The sequence below is a fragment of the Delphinapterus leucas genome, chromosome 11 (genome assembly GCF_059928025.1).
Source record: "Delphinapterus leucas isolate spDelLeu-1000000601 "Yukka" chromosome 11, BTC_Dleu_Yukka2, whole genome shotgun sequence".
In the NCBI taxonomy this organism is placed as follows: Eukaryota; Metazoa; Chordata; class Mammalia; order Artiodactyla; family Monodontidae; genus Delphinapterus; species Delphinapterus leucas.
In genome coordinates, this window is record NC_143139.1 from 94,291,483 (window position 1) to 94,305,745 (window position 14,263).

Sequence of the window (14,263 nt, forward strand, 5' to 3'; positions counted from 1 at the left end):
TAGAGGGTCACAAAGCACTGAGCTGATCTCCCTGTGCTATGCGGCCGCTTCCCACTAGCTAGCTATTTTACATTTGGTAGTGTATATGTGTCCATGCCACTCTCTCACTTTGTCCCAGCTTACCCTTCCCCCTCCCCGTGTCCTCAAGTCCATTCTCTACGTCTGCGTCTTTATTCCTGTCCTGCCCCTAGGTTCATCAGAAACTTTTTTTTTTAGATTCCATATATATGTGTTAGCATACAGTATTTGTTTTTCTCTTTCTGACTTACTTCACTCTGTATGACGGACTCTAGGTCCCTCCACCTCACTACAAATAACTCAGTTTCGTTTCTTTTTATGGGTGAGTAATATTCCATTTTATATATGTGCCACATCTTCTTTATCCATTTTAATTATTATAAAACCCCAAGAACTTGTTTTTTAATCTGCAACCAAAGTAATAGTGGAAAATATAGAACTACGGCAAAGAGAGTGAAGGAGTGATCAATTAAGGACAAGTTAATTTGAGAGAGTTTCCTTAAGGAGGTAAGCCCTGAGACAAGTGGTAGTGATGAATAGACAACGAATTAGAGTGTGTGGCAAAGAAAGTAATTCTGGCAAGGACAGATAAGGTAGCCAAGAGCTTGTATTTGTAAAAATGATAAGGGAGGTAAAAGGAATGTACTGGTGAAATGAGGCCCTGGAAAGGCAAGGGGCATGTCTTATCTCTGATTGTACCTTAGCTCCTAACACAGAGCCTGGCACAAATTAGGCTCTCCATAAATATTCATTGGACTGAACTAAATGACTTGTTTGATTAGAATTTCTGTCGGGGAACTGGAGAATTACTGGAGGCTACTTGATGGACTGAGGAAGTTTGGTTTGATGAAATAGCAAGGACAGTCAAGTCAGTGTTTTCCTGGGTTTGGAGGTGTGATAGCTCATGAGCAGCCCCAGAGGTCACGAGTGGAGTGCCCTCTGCCTTCTGTTAATGCAGCCTCTAGAGCACAGAATTCCTTTCATCCAGATTTGTTGAGCACATTCTATTCTAACGTCAGGCCAGTCACTATGTGACATCGAAGAAAGATACAGTTACATACAACCTTGCACTGATTTTCCTCTCATAGTTTTGGGTTTGTAGATTGGACCTTTCAAGGCACTTATCTCCTGTGTTTTTTGGGGGGTTTTGTTTTTTGTTTTCTTGCCCTCTTCAGTTTTTTTTCCTTACTACACTTTATTGCTTAGTTACGGTGCTGCCATATCGTGTTGGCATTTAATCCACAAGTTTCTAATGAGAAAGATGCCCACTTTACCTAAGATTCAGGGGGAACTGCTCAAACTCTTTTCTCTCCTAAGATTTATAACTCTTACTAATTTTTTACATTTTATGTGTCACAGAAGAACTCTAAGCAGCTGAAATTAAATAACTTTAATTCATTGTGAGTTTTAAATTTTAGAGCAACTTTAAAGAAAATTAATATATAAAGGAATGGTTTCTTATCTTACTAATCCTTACATTCTTCTTTTTAATCTTCACCAGGATCCCAGGTTATTTTCAAAAGCTCTTTCTCAATGATTAGAACCGAGCTTTCAGATGGCCTGGAATCCAGGCACTTTGGGCTGGTTTTCTAAGTCAAAGGTAGAGGTGTAATTTACCCAAGGAGTAAACCCACTTAGGCCACTAAAGCTGTATCAGAGAAGGCCCTTGTTCCTTTCAACCTCCCTGTCCTCCAGTCTCATTTCATTTTAGCCACATAGGACAAAAGGGAAAATATCTTAAACTCTTCTTTTTTACAAAGAAGGGTTCGGGGACTTCCCTGGTGGCGCAGTGATTAAGAATCTGCCTGCCAGTGCAGGGGACACGGGTTCAAGCCCTGGTCCGGGAAGATCCCACATGCCGCGGAGCAACTAAGCCCATGCGCCACAACTACTGAGCCTGCACTCTGGAGCCCGCAAGCCACAACTACTGAAGCCCGCGCGCCTAGAGCCCGTGCTCCGCAACAAGAGAAGCCACCGCAATGAGAAGCCTGCGCACCGCAGCAAAGAGTAGCCATTGCCCACCGCAACTAGAGAAGGCCTGCGTGCAGCAATAAAGACCCAACGCAGCCAAAAATAAATAAATTAATTTAAAAATAATAAATAAAATAAAAAGAAGGGTTCAATCTGAAATATTTCCAGCTCATTCCAAGGACTTCTGCTCCCCACCCACACCCTCCAAGCAACCACTTGGACTAGTAAAGTCAGTTACAAACTGTGTGAAAGGACAGTGTTCCGTATATTAATAGCAACATTTTAAACAGGTCAAGAAAGGTGTTAGAACTGATTTGATTTATTGTGCATTTATAAAACTATCCCTGACAAGAGAAGCACAGGGGAGAAAAATGTGACCTGGGCCCCCAGTGGGATTTGGATAGATGGAACTTGAGGGCCAATAAGACACCAGATGGTAGGAGAGTAAAGTGGGTACAGCGTGGAGTCTGGCCTGGCTGGAGCTGCACGTCCACTAAGGGAAGAACAGACCCCGCAGGCCACCTGAGCTGAGGCGTGGTGGGAACCCTGCTGACCTCCTTGGGTGTCCGTGCTTGCCTGTTGTTGCCACCCTATCTGTGGCTCATTCTCCTTTTTCTGTTTTTTATTCATTATTCTTCCCTTCCCCCTGTTTCAGTGGTTGATTTTAGTCCTTTACTTTTTTTGAGCATCAGTTTGAAAAGCATTAAATACATTCTGACCCAAAATGGATGGTGGGCCCTGTGAGGCTACATCAACAAGCCTGTCCTGTCTGGCTTTCACCTGTCCAGCCCTGTGCAGTGGGAAAATGTTACCTGCCAAAACCCTTGCTAAAAGCCTGACACCTGGCAGCACACGGCGAAGTAAACTGAATCTCTCACCAATTGCCTAGTCAAGCTACGGGGTCTTTGTCATTATATAAAAACTTTTTTCAAATTGATCTCCCAGATTCTATCTACCCCATTCTCACACTGTCAGGTCTCTTTGTAAAATACAGGTCTAGTTATCTCTCCTCACTTGCTGAAGAATTTCATCTCCTGTCTTAGAGGGGAAAAAAAGGTCTAGACTCCTCAGCCTGATACATGAAGACCCTACACGCCACGCCACTTCATTGCTCCCCATCTCACTGCATCCATAGGCAGCCAAGCATTGGAGTCACATTGGGCTTGTCATCATTCCCTAAACACGCCTGATAGTCACCAGTCAGAGCTTTGTACTTGGTTTCCTTGGCTTACTCGCCTACCTCGCCTAGGTCCAGGATCAGTGTCCCTCTGCAAAGCCTTTCCTCCGCCAGAGACCCTGCCACAACTTAATAGCTGCCGTTACACCAGGTTGGGGTTTTGTTTTGTTTTGTTTTTAAATTTATTTATTTATTTATTTGGCTGCGTTGGGTCTTTGTTGCAGTGCGCGGGCTTCTCGTTGCGGTGACTTCTCTTATTGTGGAGCGTGGGCTCTAGGCGCACAGGCTTCAGTAGTTCTGGCGCACGGGCTTAGTTTCTCCGCGGCATGTGGGATCTTCCCAGGCCAGGGCTCAAACCTGTGTCTCTTGCATTGGCAGACAGATTCTTGTTTTGTTTTTTTTTTTTTGAGGTACGAGGGCCTCTCACTGCTGTGGCCTCTCCCATGTCCGGAGAGCACAGGCTCAGCGGCCATGGCTCACGGGACCAGCCGCTCTGCGGCATGCAGTCTCAGTAGTTGTGGCACACGGGCTTAGTTGTTCCACGGCATGTGGGATCTTCCTGGACCAGAGCTCGAACCTGTGTCCCCTGCATTGACAGACGGATTGTTAACCACGGCGCCGCAAGGGAAGCGCCCACCATGTTGGTTTGATGTGTAGACGTCTCCATCTGAGTTGGAGAATTGCTGGCCCCACGTTCTGTTTGACGCAGATGGATAAGTGAATGCACACATGCACTGAGATGGTCTTAATGAGATGGCAGTCATACATGTTTTCATACCTGAACAGAGTCGTCACTTTTTTAGCAAGCAGGAGCCAGGATCAGCATTTTGAATCAAAATATCTGTTTCTGAGTGAAGAAAACTTCATGTGAATTGGTCTTTAAGTGACAAATGAAGCTATTCATGGGTTCTGCCTCAGAACTCTTGGTTACTGATACTAGAAACTTATAAAAAGACGTAAAATGTGGTTCTCCATTTTAGGCTTCAGCTCTGGCGGCATGGACTACGGCATGGTTGGTGGGAAGGAGGCTGGAACAGAGTCTCGCTTTAAACAGTGGACCTCCATGATGGAGGGACTGCCCTCTGTAGCCACACAGGAAGCCAATATGCACAAAAATGGTAAGAGCAAACAGCTTCATGACTTGGAGCTGTGCTGACTCTGAGCAAGCCTTGATGGAGCGGCCGATAAACTTACTTTGAAGCGCAGATCTTTTTTAGCTTTCTCCTAATGAGTCTCTTGATTTTTCCCCCCAGTCCTGTGATCACCTAGGAGAGGAAGATTGGGGTTGTGTGTATTTCAAATTATAAGAAACTTGAAAGTGCTAGTTCCACTTAAGGGCAGCAAAATTTCCCACCTGCAATTGGATTGAGGGCAGCAGCAGTGAACTTGAGCTCCCCTTGTTAAAACCCTAATAAATTGGCTGAGAGAACAGAATCAGTTTTTGGAGCTACAAGAGAGAGATCCCAACAAATATATATCATGATGATTGTTTGAGCTCTTTGATCTCCAAAAGATGACTAATAGATCAATACATGAGGTCTGAACTTTACACAAAGCTTTCTTGTTCTTTATGAATGACAGTGTCTGCAAGACAGCAGTTGAGGGCATTGTAGGCTTTGGTTTTGAATGTGGGTCAGCTCTTCCATCTCTGTAATTCTCTGTAAGAGCATCTCCATTTCCCTTTGAAATGGATAAAAGGCCTTAGGACCTTCCTTCAGCCTTTGTTTCAATGTTTGTTTCATTTGACGGTAATTTACTTGGACTCAGCTGTATCCATGAGAACCAAGTGTAAATAGGTTTTGGACTGGCTCCTGCAGGGGCTTCCTGGCAGCCTCAGCCCCATCAGTCTGGAGCCTTTCGGGGTTCCTTTATAAACCCCTCTTTCATGTGCCCATCCGGTAGGCTGGTGAAGTGGCCATGTGAAGTTCTCTGCCTGCTATCCCTAAGCATTATCATTTGATTTCATGCTACAAAATCAAGAATGATGTATTGAAATTATCAAATCTGTTTCTGGACTGAATAATCTAAGCTCAGCATCTATAGCTTTGGACACTTAGGCTGCTTCCTTAGGCTGATGATTCATTAAGTCCCCTTGTCCCCAAAGACATGATAGGTGTATGATTATAAATGCACAGTGGCATATGAGAAGCTATCTTACAGGTAAAATACTCGCTTGCCTTTTTAGAGCTTATAGGTAATGTTTTCCCATTTCCTTAGCAATCCCCAAGGTAATTGAGCTTTTCATTTCCTACTACTTCAGTACTGTGTGCCCTTGAGTCAAAATTCCTGTCAGTGGCTCCAGAAAAGCGAATGACTTCTCTTAGCTGAGCATGGAGACAGTTTTGATAATACTTGTGCTAGGCCAAACCAAACAGATTATTTTAATCGATATTTACACAAATATTTTATTTTCTTTTTTTTTATTTTTGACCATGTCGTGTGGAATGCAAGATCTTAGTTCCCTGACTAGGGATTGAACCTGTGCCCCCTGCAGTGGAAGCATTAAGTCTTAACCACTGGACCACCAGGGAAGTCCCTACACAGATATTTTAATACATTACCCTGGAAGTAATTTTATCTGTTCATAAACAGCATCCTAAGAGTAGATCAGGTAACACAATACAGCATGTAAAATTCATTTGAAAGATAAGTAGAATGGTATCTCACAGAGGTCAAAATTTTCATTTAAAGTAAAGTTCATTTTTTGTTAGTTTAAGGGAATTATTAAGCTTTTAATTTTTTTCCTGCCTCCCAGCATATAAAATGCATGAAGGGGGCACCAACGAAACTGAAATGCTCTCGGGACAGCAGTTTTACAAAGGATTTGCTGTTCTTCATGTGCGGAGCCGTGGATCTCAGAGCTGCAGAGTTCACTGCTGGCCCTGTGCTGGCAGAGACCCTCGGCGGGAATGCTGTCTCATTGCTTTGGAATTTAAAGCAATTGCAGATGCCTTTCTCTCCAGCAAACTCCCTCTGTTTTCTCTGCTTCTTCCAGCTAAACTAGGCCTGATCAGCACTTAAAGACTTGGGTGGGTTGGTGTCAGTAGAAATGTAATTAAAAACCCTTCTATGTGCCGCAAATTGTTGAGTATTTTTCCTATTCCTCATTCCTAGGTCATTAGTGTAAAAACTGGGGGGATGATGGTATGATTCGTAGTTGATGAAAGTTTTGTTAACTTCATAAGACCATGGAATTTTAAAATTGAAAGGGACGTTCAGGAATGAGAACGGTGCTGTGTGCATAAGTGCAGACTGAGAGGCTAGAAAGGTGAGATGAGTTGTCATGGTCACCCTGCTTCCTAATTATGAGTGGCTTTCAAGTGTGACCTCCAATTCCAGGACTCTTTTTTACTGCATACTGTGTTTGAGTTCCTCTAAATGAAAGCGCAACAAGTTCTGTTCATAGGAGTCCTTTCTGGTGTGAATTAGTTACCTCTCTCTTTTCTCAGGCGCTATAGTGGCCCCTGGTAAGACCCGAGGAGGGTCACCATACAACCAGTTTGATATCATCCCGGGTGACACACTGGGTGGCCATACGGGTCCTGCTGGTGATAGCTGGTTACCTGCCAAATCTCCACCAACAAATAAAATCGGAAGTAAATCCAGCAATGCCAGTTGGCCTCCAGGTATTGTACAGGAAATGTTTTTTCTGGGATATCATTTTTTTTTATAATTGTTAATTTCAGGTTCTGAACAGATTGCTTCTGACACTCACAGGCATTCACTTTGATTTTTTTCATTCAGTAATTATTGTCTGATAAAAGCAGGGAAGAATTTGCTGTGGGAAGATAGCAAATTTTCATTAGAGGGGGTCTCTGCTCTGTAGAGTTCAGTCAGGAACATAGGTGTGAGCACTGATCACCCACAAGGCGAGTTACTGTGTGGTAAATACTGCACAGGCACAGATAGGCCAGAGGAAGTCCGTGGGGTGCAGCCTGGGAGTAAAATAAGGTGACCTTGGAGCCGGGACTTGGCATTCATCCATGCGAAGGATGCCTTGAAACGCCGGTTCTTCTGAAATGTCCACTGAATTGATGAGTTTATTCGCTGAGCAAGTGTTTACTCAGGTTCTAGGTTTGCAGTAGTAGATGCAGTGAGACTGTTTGCTGTTTGTCTGCTCTTTTTATTCTGATACAAGTAATCTATTTTCATTGTAGAAAAAACTTTTAATTTATGAAAGCAAAATTAAAAACAAGAAGTTTGGTATATGTCCTTCTAAACCTCTTTTTCTGTACAGGTATATTTGAGCTATGAATATGTATAGTTTCTAGTATAATGCATATTCATATGTACTACATACTGTTCTTCCTCATCATGATTAGGAAAGTAAAAGTTTAATATAGCTTTAAATATGATTTAAATTAACCGATAAAAAATTGTAAACACTTAAATATTTTCTAGGCTTTCTCATGATAAGCCAAATTATTCCTGTGGTTGTCCCTGGACATTCCCCTCAGTAGTGGTCAGATGTGTTTTCTTTTGTGCATCTGAGCCAATTTCCAGTGAGATAAGTGGGAGAAATATCTCCTCTCCAACTCAGATTTTCTCCCAGTTTTTGTCCTAGATGCCTCACAGTTGTCATGAGACCATACTACTGTATCCTGCCTCCCTGCCCTCAGGCCTGAATTTCCCTGGGAGCAGGGCCTGGGGCCAGACCTTGAAGGTCTGTGACATCAAGTTCCCAAGCAGAGAAAGAAGGTCGACATGTCGTGATAGCACAGGAGTGCTGCTGGCAAAGTATATGTCAGGCCAACTTTTTTTTTTTTTTTTATGATGAAAATCTGAGCTAAAATAGATTCAGAATTTAGACTTTTCACAGATCTATTTCTTGTATCAAAAAATAACTTTACCACGTTTTGAACAACTTCCTACCTCTATCCAATATTTGTTCTCCTTACCTCAGAATTCCAACCAGGAGTGCCATGGAAAGGTATCCAAAACATTGACCCTGAATCTGACCCCTATGTCACCCCAGGAAGTGTGCTGGGGGGTACAGCCACATCTCCCATTGTAGATACTGACCACCAACTTCTGCGGGATAACACCACAGGTAAATAAGTGAAACACCCCTCGTGTTTATTCAGCACCCAGTATTTTCATGTTTGGCAGGCTGCGGCTTCATTTGTACTTGCTGGTATCTCACCAGAAAACATAGGAATATGTAGCTTTTCACATTTGGTTTTTAGATATAGTTTGTCCTTCCTCTTATTTAAGGTTAAATAAAATACTTCAAGATTTCACTAGTTATGCTGACATTTATCTGCACTGTTTTCATTTCGTTCTTCGTTCGTCATCCAAAGGGTCTAATTCTTCCCTCAACACCTCGCTGCCTTCACCTGGTGCCTGGCCCTACAGTGCCTCTGACAACTCCTTCAGCAACGTTCATAGCACTTCAGGTACGCGTGTGACCCATTTCTGCCCCTTCGCTAGCGCTTTCCTGTCTGGCTGCCTTCTACAAAGGAAATTGGCGTTTATTTCTTAAGGAATAAATACTTCTATAGCAGTTGACTAGCTTAGGTCAGTGTGGATGGAGACACACCTCTTGTATTGGCCACGTCCTTGGGGAACTTGCAGTCAGTCTCAACAGAGGCAGGGTGAGACAGATACAGCTTTAGGACCAAGACAGATGGTGACATAATTACAGGGAGCTATGGGTGTTGAGAGGGCAGAGGTTATATCCTGATGACACAAGTGCTTTTCTTTTAACCAGTCTGCCAAGAAAATCAGGGGCCGTGGGAAGAACCAGTTAAGTCCAGGTTGTTATTCCTAAGGCAGCCAATTAGAGCTTGCTTTTCTCCAAAAATTCTTCCACTTACAGACAAAGGCTAAGGGCAGATGGCCAAGGGGAAAAAAAGAGGACCTTGGTTAATTCTACCAACAACATTTGTTGAGTTCCGTGTGTGTGTGTGTGTGTGTGTGTGTGTGTGTGTGTGTGTGTAAGACAATAGGGAATGGAAAACTTAATGGTTATAACAGAGCCTTTGAAGCCACTTACTTAGCACAACGCCTTATAGATTGGTAGACCAATCATTAGTAATTGGCACCTTGGTCTTGCAAAAGTTGGACCTTAAAGCCATTAAAGTCATTAAGGCTTCTGACATTTATCCAGGCGAATGCAAATAAAACAAATCCTTAGCTACCTACTAAGGCTCTGCGGGTTAATGTACTTACGGATTGTCTTCTTTTTCTTTCCACCTCTGTCGTATCAGTAGTGCAACAGTAACCTCTCAGGACCAGGCAACATGCTAAGCCTTCAGCGTGAATTCTTATCTTACCTTCACCAAAGTCTGTGGGGGAGGTCCCGCTATTACCCCCATTTTGTAGATAAAGAAACTGAGATTCAGACAGCTGATAGAATTTGCCTCAGGTCCGAGTGAGTGTATAAAGGAGCCAACTCCATATTCCGTGTTTCTAAACACCACCCTACATTATGCTTTTATAGGACTTCTACCTTTTTTTTTAAAACTTTTTTTGTGTGTGTGTGTGGCTACACTGCATGGCATGTGGGATCTTAGTTCCCCGACCAGGGATTGACCCATGCCCCCTGCAGTGGAAGTGCACAGTCTTAACCACTGGACTGCCAGGGAAGTCCCCTAGGGCTTCTACCTTTACGTAAAAACTCATTTTCACCTCTTTTATTCCTGTAACTGTCCATGCCTCTGTTTTAACTATTTTATCTTTCATTTACAAGCGGTCACCTGACAGATGACTCAAGCATCACCCTTGTTTAAAACTAAATGTATACATTTCCAACCCTCACCCTCACAAATTTTCTTTCTTTCTTTCTTTATTTTTGGCTGTGTTGGGTCTTAGTTGCTGCATGCGGGCTTTCTAGTTGCAGTGAGCGGGGGTTTCTCATTGTCATGGCTTCTCTTGTTGTGGGGCACGGGCTCTAGGTGTGCAGGCTCAGTAGTTGTGGCTCGCGGGCTCTAGAGTGCAGGCTCAGTAGTTGTGGCACACAGGCTCAGCTGCTCCGTGGCATGTGGGATCTTCCCGGGGCAGGGCTCGAACCCGTGTCCCCTGCATTGGCAGGCAGATTCTTAACCACTGCGCCACCAGGGAAGCCCTGTGCCCTGTCTTTCTTTCTTAACTAACTCTCTTTCTTAGTGGTGCTGCTGCACATCACTTAGTCGCAGCATCTCAGTCTTCCCTCTCGCCTCTTCCTCACTCTTTCCTGTCTCCCTCACTTGCTGGATCCAGCCGGTGATGACGTCTCCCAAGTGGTTTCTTCTCTCTCAGATCCATTTCTTCTCTTCCATTCTCTTTGCTGTCATCCACGTTTTGGCCCTAGTTTAAACACTACCTGCTAAATCTACTGCTAAAACTCCTGATAGCATCTGAACCTGCCCCCAGCAGACCTTTGTGGCCTCCTTTCCCTCTCTGCTACTGTGAAGTGTTGTTCGGCCAAAACTGGGGAGAAACATATTTGGTACAAAGAGAGTTTAAGTTGAAGCTCAGTTTCTATTTTCCTGTCTTGCTGAGCCGTCCATTTATATCAGTCCTTCAAGACTTGTCTTGGCAAAGTCGTTGCTGACAGCCCAGCATTGTCATTCTCCTCCATGTATTGAACATATATGATGTTGCCTGGGTTACCAGTTCTGTTGTTCATCTTTTCTGTTTTCCCGTCTGAACTTGAAGTTCTTGGGAACAACTGTTTATATTATCCATAGCACTGATTTAGCACCTTAAAAGCAGAGTAAGCCCTTGGTGAATATTTGTTGATTGTATTTTTAAAATCTGTTTGAATGTTATCTAGTATTCTGGATCAAGAAAAGTTTAATTTTTAATGTACTTTCCATTCAGTCAGTAAGTATTTATAGAATAAATACATTAGCTCTGCCTGGGTTCACATTCTACTATATCTAAGTATAAGTAAGACTAATGACTTTAAGAATACTTTCCTTGAATTTATCTTCCTTTTCAGGTTGTGTTTAGCTAAGAAAGCAGTAAAGAATTAGTTATCTTATTAACTCTTTAGCTCATGTGTTAATTTGTCAATTCAGAGTAAGAGTCATTGAAAATTTATATTTGATAAGCTCAGAGAACAAAATTATTTTGCGCCTCTTAAATTGTGCCCTTAATATTTTTAGAATTTAAGCACGTATGTATTCGTGTGTGCGTGTGTATGTGTATTTGTTAACAAAAGTGACCTGTCTAACCTAATTTCCTCCTTAATTTTCTCTTCTTATAGCAAAGTTCCCTGATTACAAATCGACATGGTCCCCAGATCCCATAGGACACAACCCCACTCATCTCTCCAACAAGATGTGGAAAAACCATATTTCCTCAAGGAACACTACACCGCTGCCCCGCCCGCCTCCCGGTCTGACCAACCCCAAACCATCATCTCCCTGGAGCAGCACAGCACCCCGCTCAGTCAGGGGGTGGGGGACACAGGACTCACGGCTTGCCTCTGGTGAGAAGGATCTGCCTAAAGGAGCATCATTGTTCCAACCCGAGGGGCTTATGTTCACACAAATGTTGAAGACACGATGAACTCAGAGGAAATCACGGTTGTCGGGTAGAGGAAAAAGTATCTCTTGAGTGGAGAATTGAAGTCAGCATAAGGCAGAGGGACCCAAGAAGTCCCGAGGTACTGACGGAGTAAAGATGAGAACCCTGGGAGGACAACGTTGTCTTGCGAATAAGGCGCAAGAGCGCATAGGATCAAGGTCTAGGAGAAGAGAGCTGGCTATTCAGTGACAGGATGAAGGAGGTCAGAGTGAGGCAGAAGGAGAAGATGACTTATAAGAGGAGAGAGGAACCATGTGGGCTGTTTGAAAATGTGTCTCACGCGTGGCTATCTTAATTTTTTGATCGTTCTTCCTGATCTTTTTTTCTGGTTGCTTCCAGCCTCCACCTGGAGTGATGGTGGTTCAGTTCGTCCTAGTTACTGGCTGGTTCTTCACAATCTCACTCCACAGGTAACCACGCTTTCTTGGGATTTTCTGGATGGAACTTGATTGTATTAAGAGAGGGAAAGTCCGAGGTGTGTGGGGCTAGCAGAGAGGAGAGCTTGTTTATTTCCTGGTCACCACAGAGAGGTCCCGCCTGCAGGGGTGAGTCTCCCCAGCTAAGGCCCGAAGCCTACTTCTGAAGCTGGGGGGATGCTGGACACTCAGCTTCACGCCTGCCTTCATGGTGATGTTAACACGTGTAGTTTATAAATAGGGAGCATGGGGTGGTGTTATCTGGTGAATTCTGTTTAGCAGAGATAACTTGCTGTGTGGATCTGCCTGTCAGAATCTGGAACCAAGCAAAAAAGTTACCTGTTTTTGTGTTACTCATTCAACGAGACTTGTGGCTCACTGGTAACCATTTTTATGCTTCATTCATACACAATTAACCATCCATCTCTGCAGTAGAAGGAATGTGTGGAGTTCGTGGCTTAAACGCCGTATGTGTGAATTTAATTTTCATTTCCTGTCTGTTCTCCTCTTCTCTGTAGATGGCATTACTGATTTGCTCTCATCAGAACGTGCTCTCTGGGTGGTTGTTACAGTGGTGGGGTTTCATTTACACCAAACCTCCCTCCCTTCTGCTTGAGTTGCCTGATAACTGGCATATTTGCAGCAGCATACATGGAGCAGTCAAATGAGGTTAAATGGACCCATGGAAACTGAGCCCAGGGCCTTCATGTGGACTTGACAGCGCAACCTTTACCAACACCTTGTTAAAAAGGAATCAATTATACCTCCCTCCCTTTGACACAGAGATTAAATTGTCTGGCATTTAATTCATAAGTGGAGTCATGCACACTTTACTAAGCCAGCATTTTCCAGAGTGTTCCCATGGGATATTAATAGGTCTCTGGCCTAATATGTTTGTAATACACACTTGATTAAACAAAATGAAGCAGGTGCCTTCATTATGAGGCTTCTTAGACCCTTTACTGTGCTTTAACATGTATTATGATCCTCTGTGGGGAAATACAGATTCTCCTAAATTTATTTGCCCAGTGAACCTATTTGTGGGGAGTAAATCTGGGGCTCATACTTCAAGGTTCATGTTGAGATGGACAGCTTTCTAAATACAGTTAACATGAGGAACTATCTGGAACGGCTCTTAATCTCCATATCTAATCAACTCAGCTGAAAGCCCTGGGTTATTTATTTAGCGAAGAGTTGACTGACGTATGGACATTTTATATAACCATCCTCAAAACATGCCTCATTATTTCTAAGTTGTCACAGTGCTGTGGGTGTAATATGGTTAGGATGAGAGAAGCAGTGTTAAAAGGAGCCTGTATTATCATATGAAAAATAGTAAAGGTACAAACTACTATGGATAAGATAAATAAGCTACAAGGCTATATTGTACAACACAGGGAATATAGCCAATGTTTTATAACTATAAGTGGAGTATAATCTATAAAAATGTTATACACTTGAAACTAATGTAATTTTGTAAATCAACTATACCTCAATTAAATTTTTTCAATTTAAAAATAAATAAAATGAAAAAATAGTGATTACATTTGTATATGTATATAAATGAATATAGGCGGGCTTCCCTGGTGGTGCAGTGGTTAAGAATCCGCCTGCCAATGCAGGGAACATGGGTTCGATCCCTGGTCCGGGAAGATCCCACATGCCACGGAGCAACTAAGCCCATGCGCCACAACTACGGTGCCTGTGCTCTAGAGCCCACGAGCCACAACTACTGAGCCCGCGTGCCACACATACGGAAGCCCGCACACCTAGAGCCCGTGCTCCGCAACAAGAAAAGCCACCACAATGAGAAGCCCACGCACCACAACGAAGAGTAGCCCCCGCTCGCCTCAACTAGAGAAAGCCCACGTGCAGCAACGAAGACCCAACACAGCCATAAATAAATAAATTTATTTTTTTAAAACAATGAATATAGGGATTGGCTGTGTTTGTGTTAGAAAGAATTGATTCATTTTAAAAATCAAAACGACCTAATAGCAGACATCTCACTAACCTCAGTCGTAGCTTAAAAGGAGGTTATAAGGCCACATTTTTGGGGGACCTGGATAAATTTACTTGTCATCACCTACAATTTATTTATAGGGCATCTATCCCAGGAAAGTCACTTGTGGTATATACTGACATGCTTACATAGTCAATTTTCATT

At 43.1% G+C, this 14,263-nt stretch overlaps 1 protein-coding gene across 18 annotated transcripts in view; it reads left to right on the plus strand.

Annotated features, from left to right (window-relative positions):
- Positions 1–14,263, plus strand: part of TNRC6B (trinucleotide repeat containing adaptor 6B) — a 261,176-nt gene that overhangs the window by 232,258 nt on the left and 14,655 nt on the right. For 15 of the 18 annotated variants that reach the window (XR_016394820.1, XM_089920034.1, XM_089920025.1 and 12 more), the window contains 6 exons: positions 4,147–4,284; positions 6,616–6,792; positions 8,070–8,216; positions 8,467–8,562; positions 11,358–11,582; positions 12,020–12,090. Coding sequence is in view for 17 of the 18 variants with exons in the window: in XM_089920034.1 (XP_089776160.1) it covers positions 4,147–4,284; positions 6,616–6,792; positions 8,070–8,216; positions 8,467–8,562; positions 11,358–11,582; positions 12,020–12,090 (854 nt within the window). In the remaining variant the exon portion in view is untranslated. The remainder of the gene's footprint in view (positions 1–4,146; positions 4,285–6,615; positions 6,793–8,069; positions 8,217–8,466; positions 8,563–11,357; positions 11,583–12,019; positions 12,091–14,263) is intronic. The other 3 variants (XM_089920028.1, XM_089920031.1, XM_089920033.1) reach the window with 3 other exon arrangements.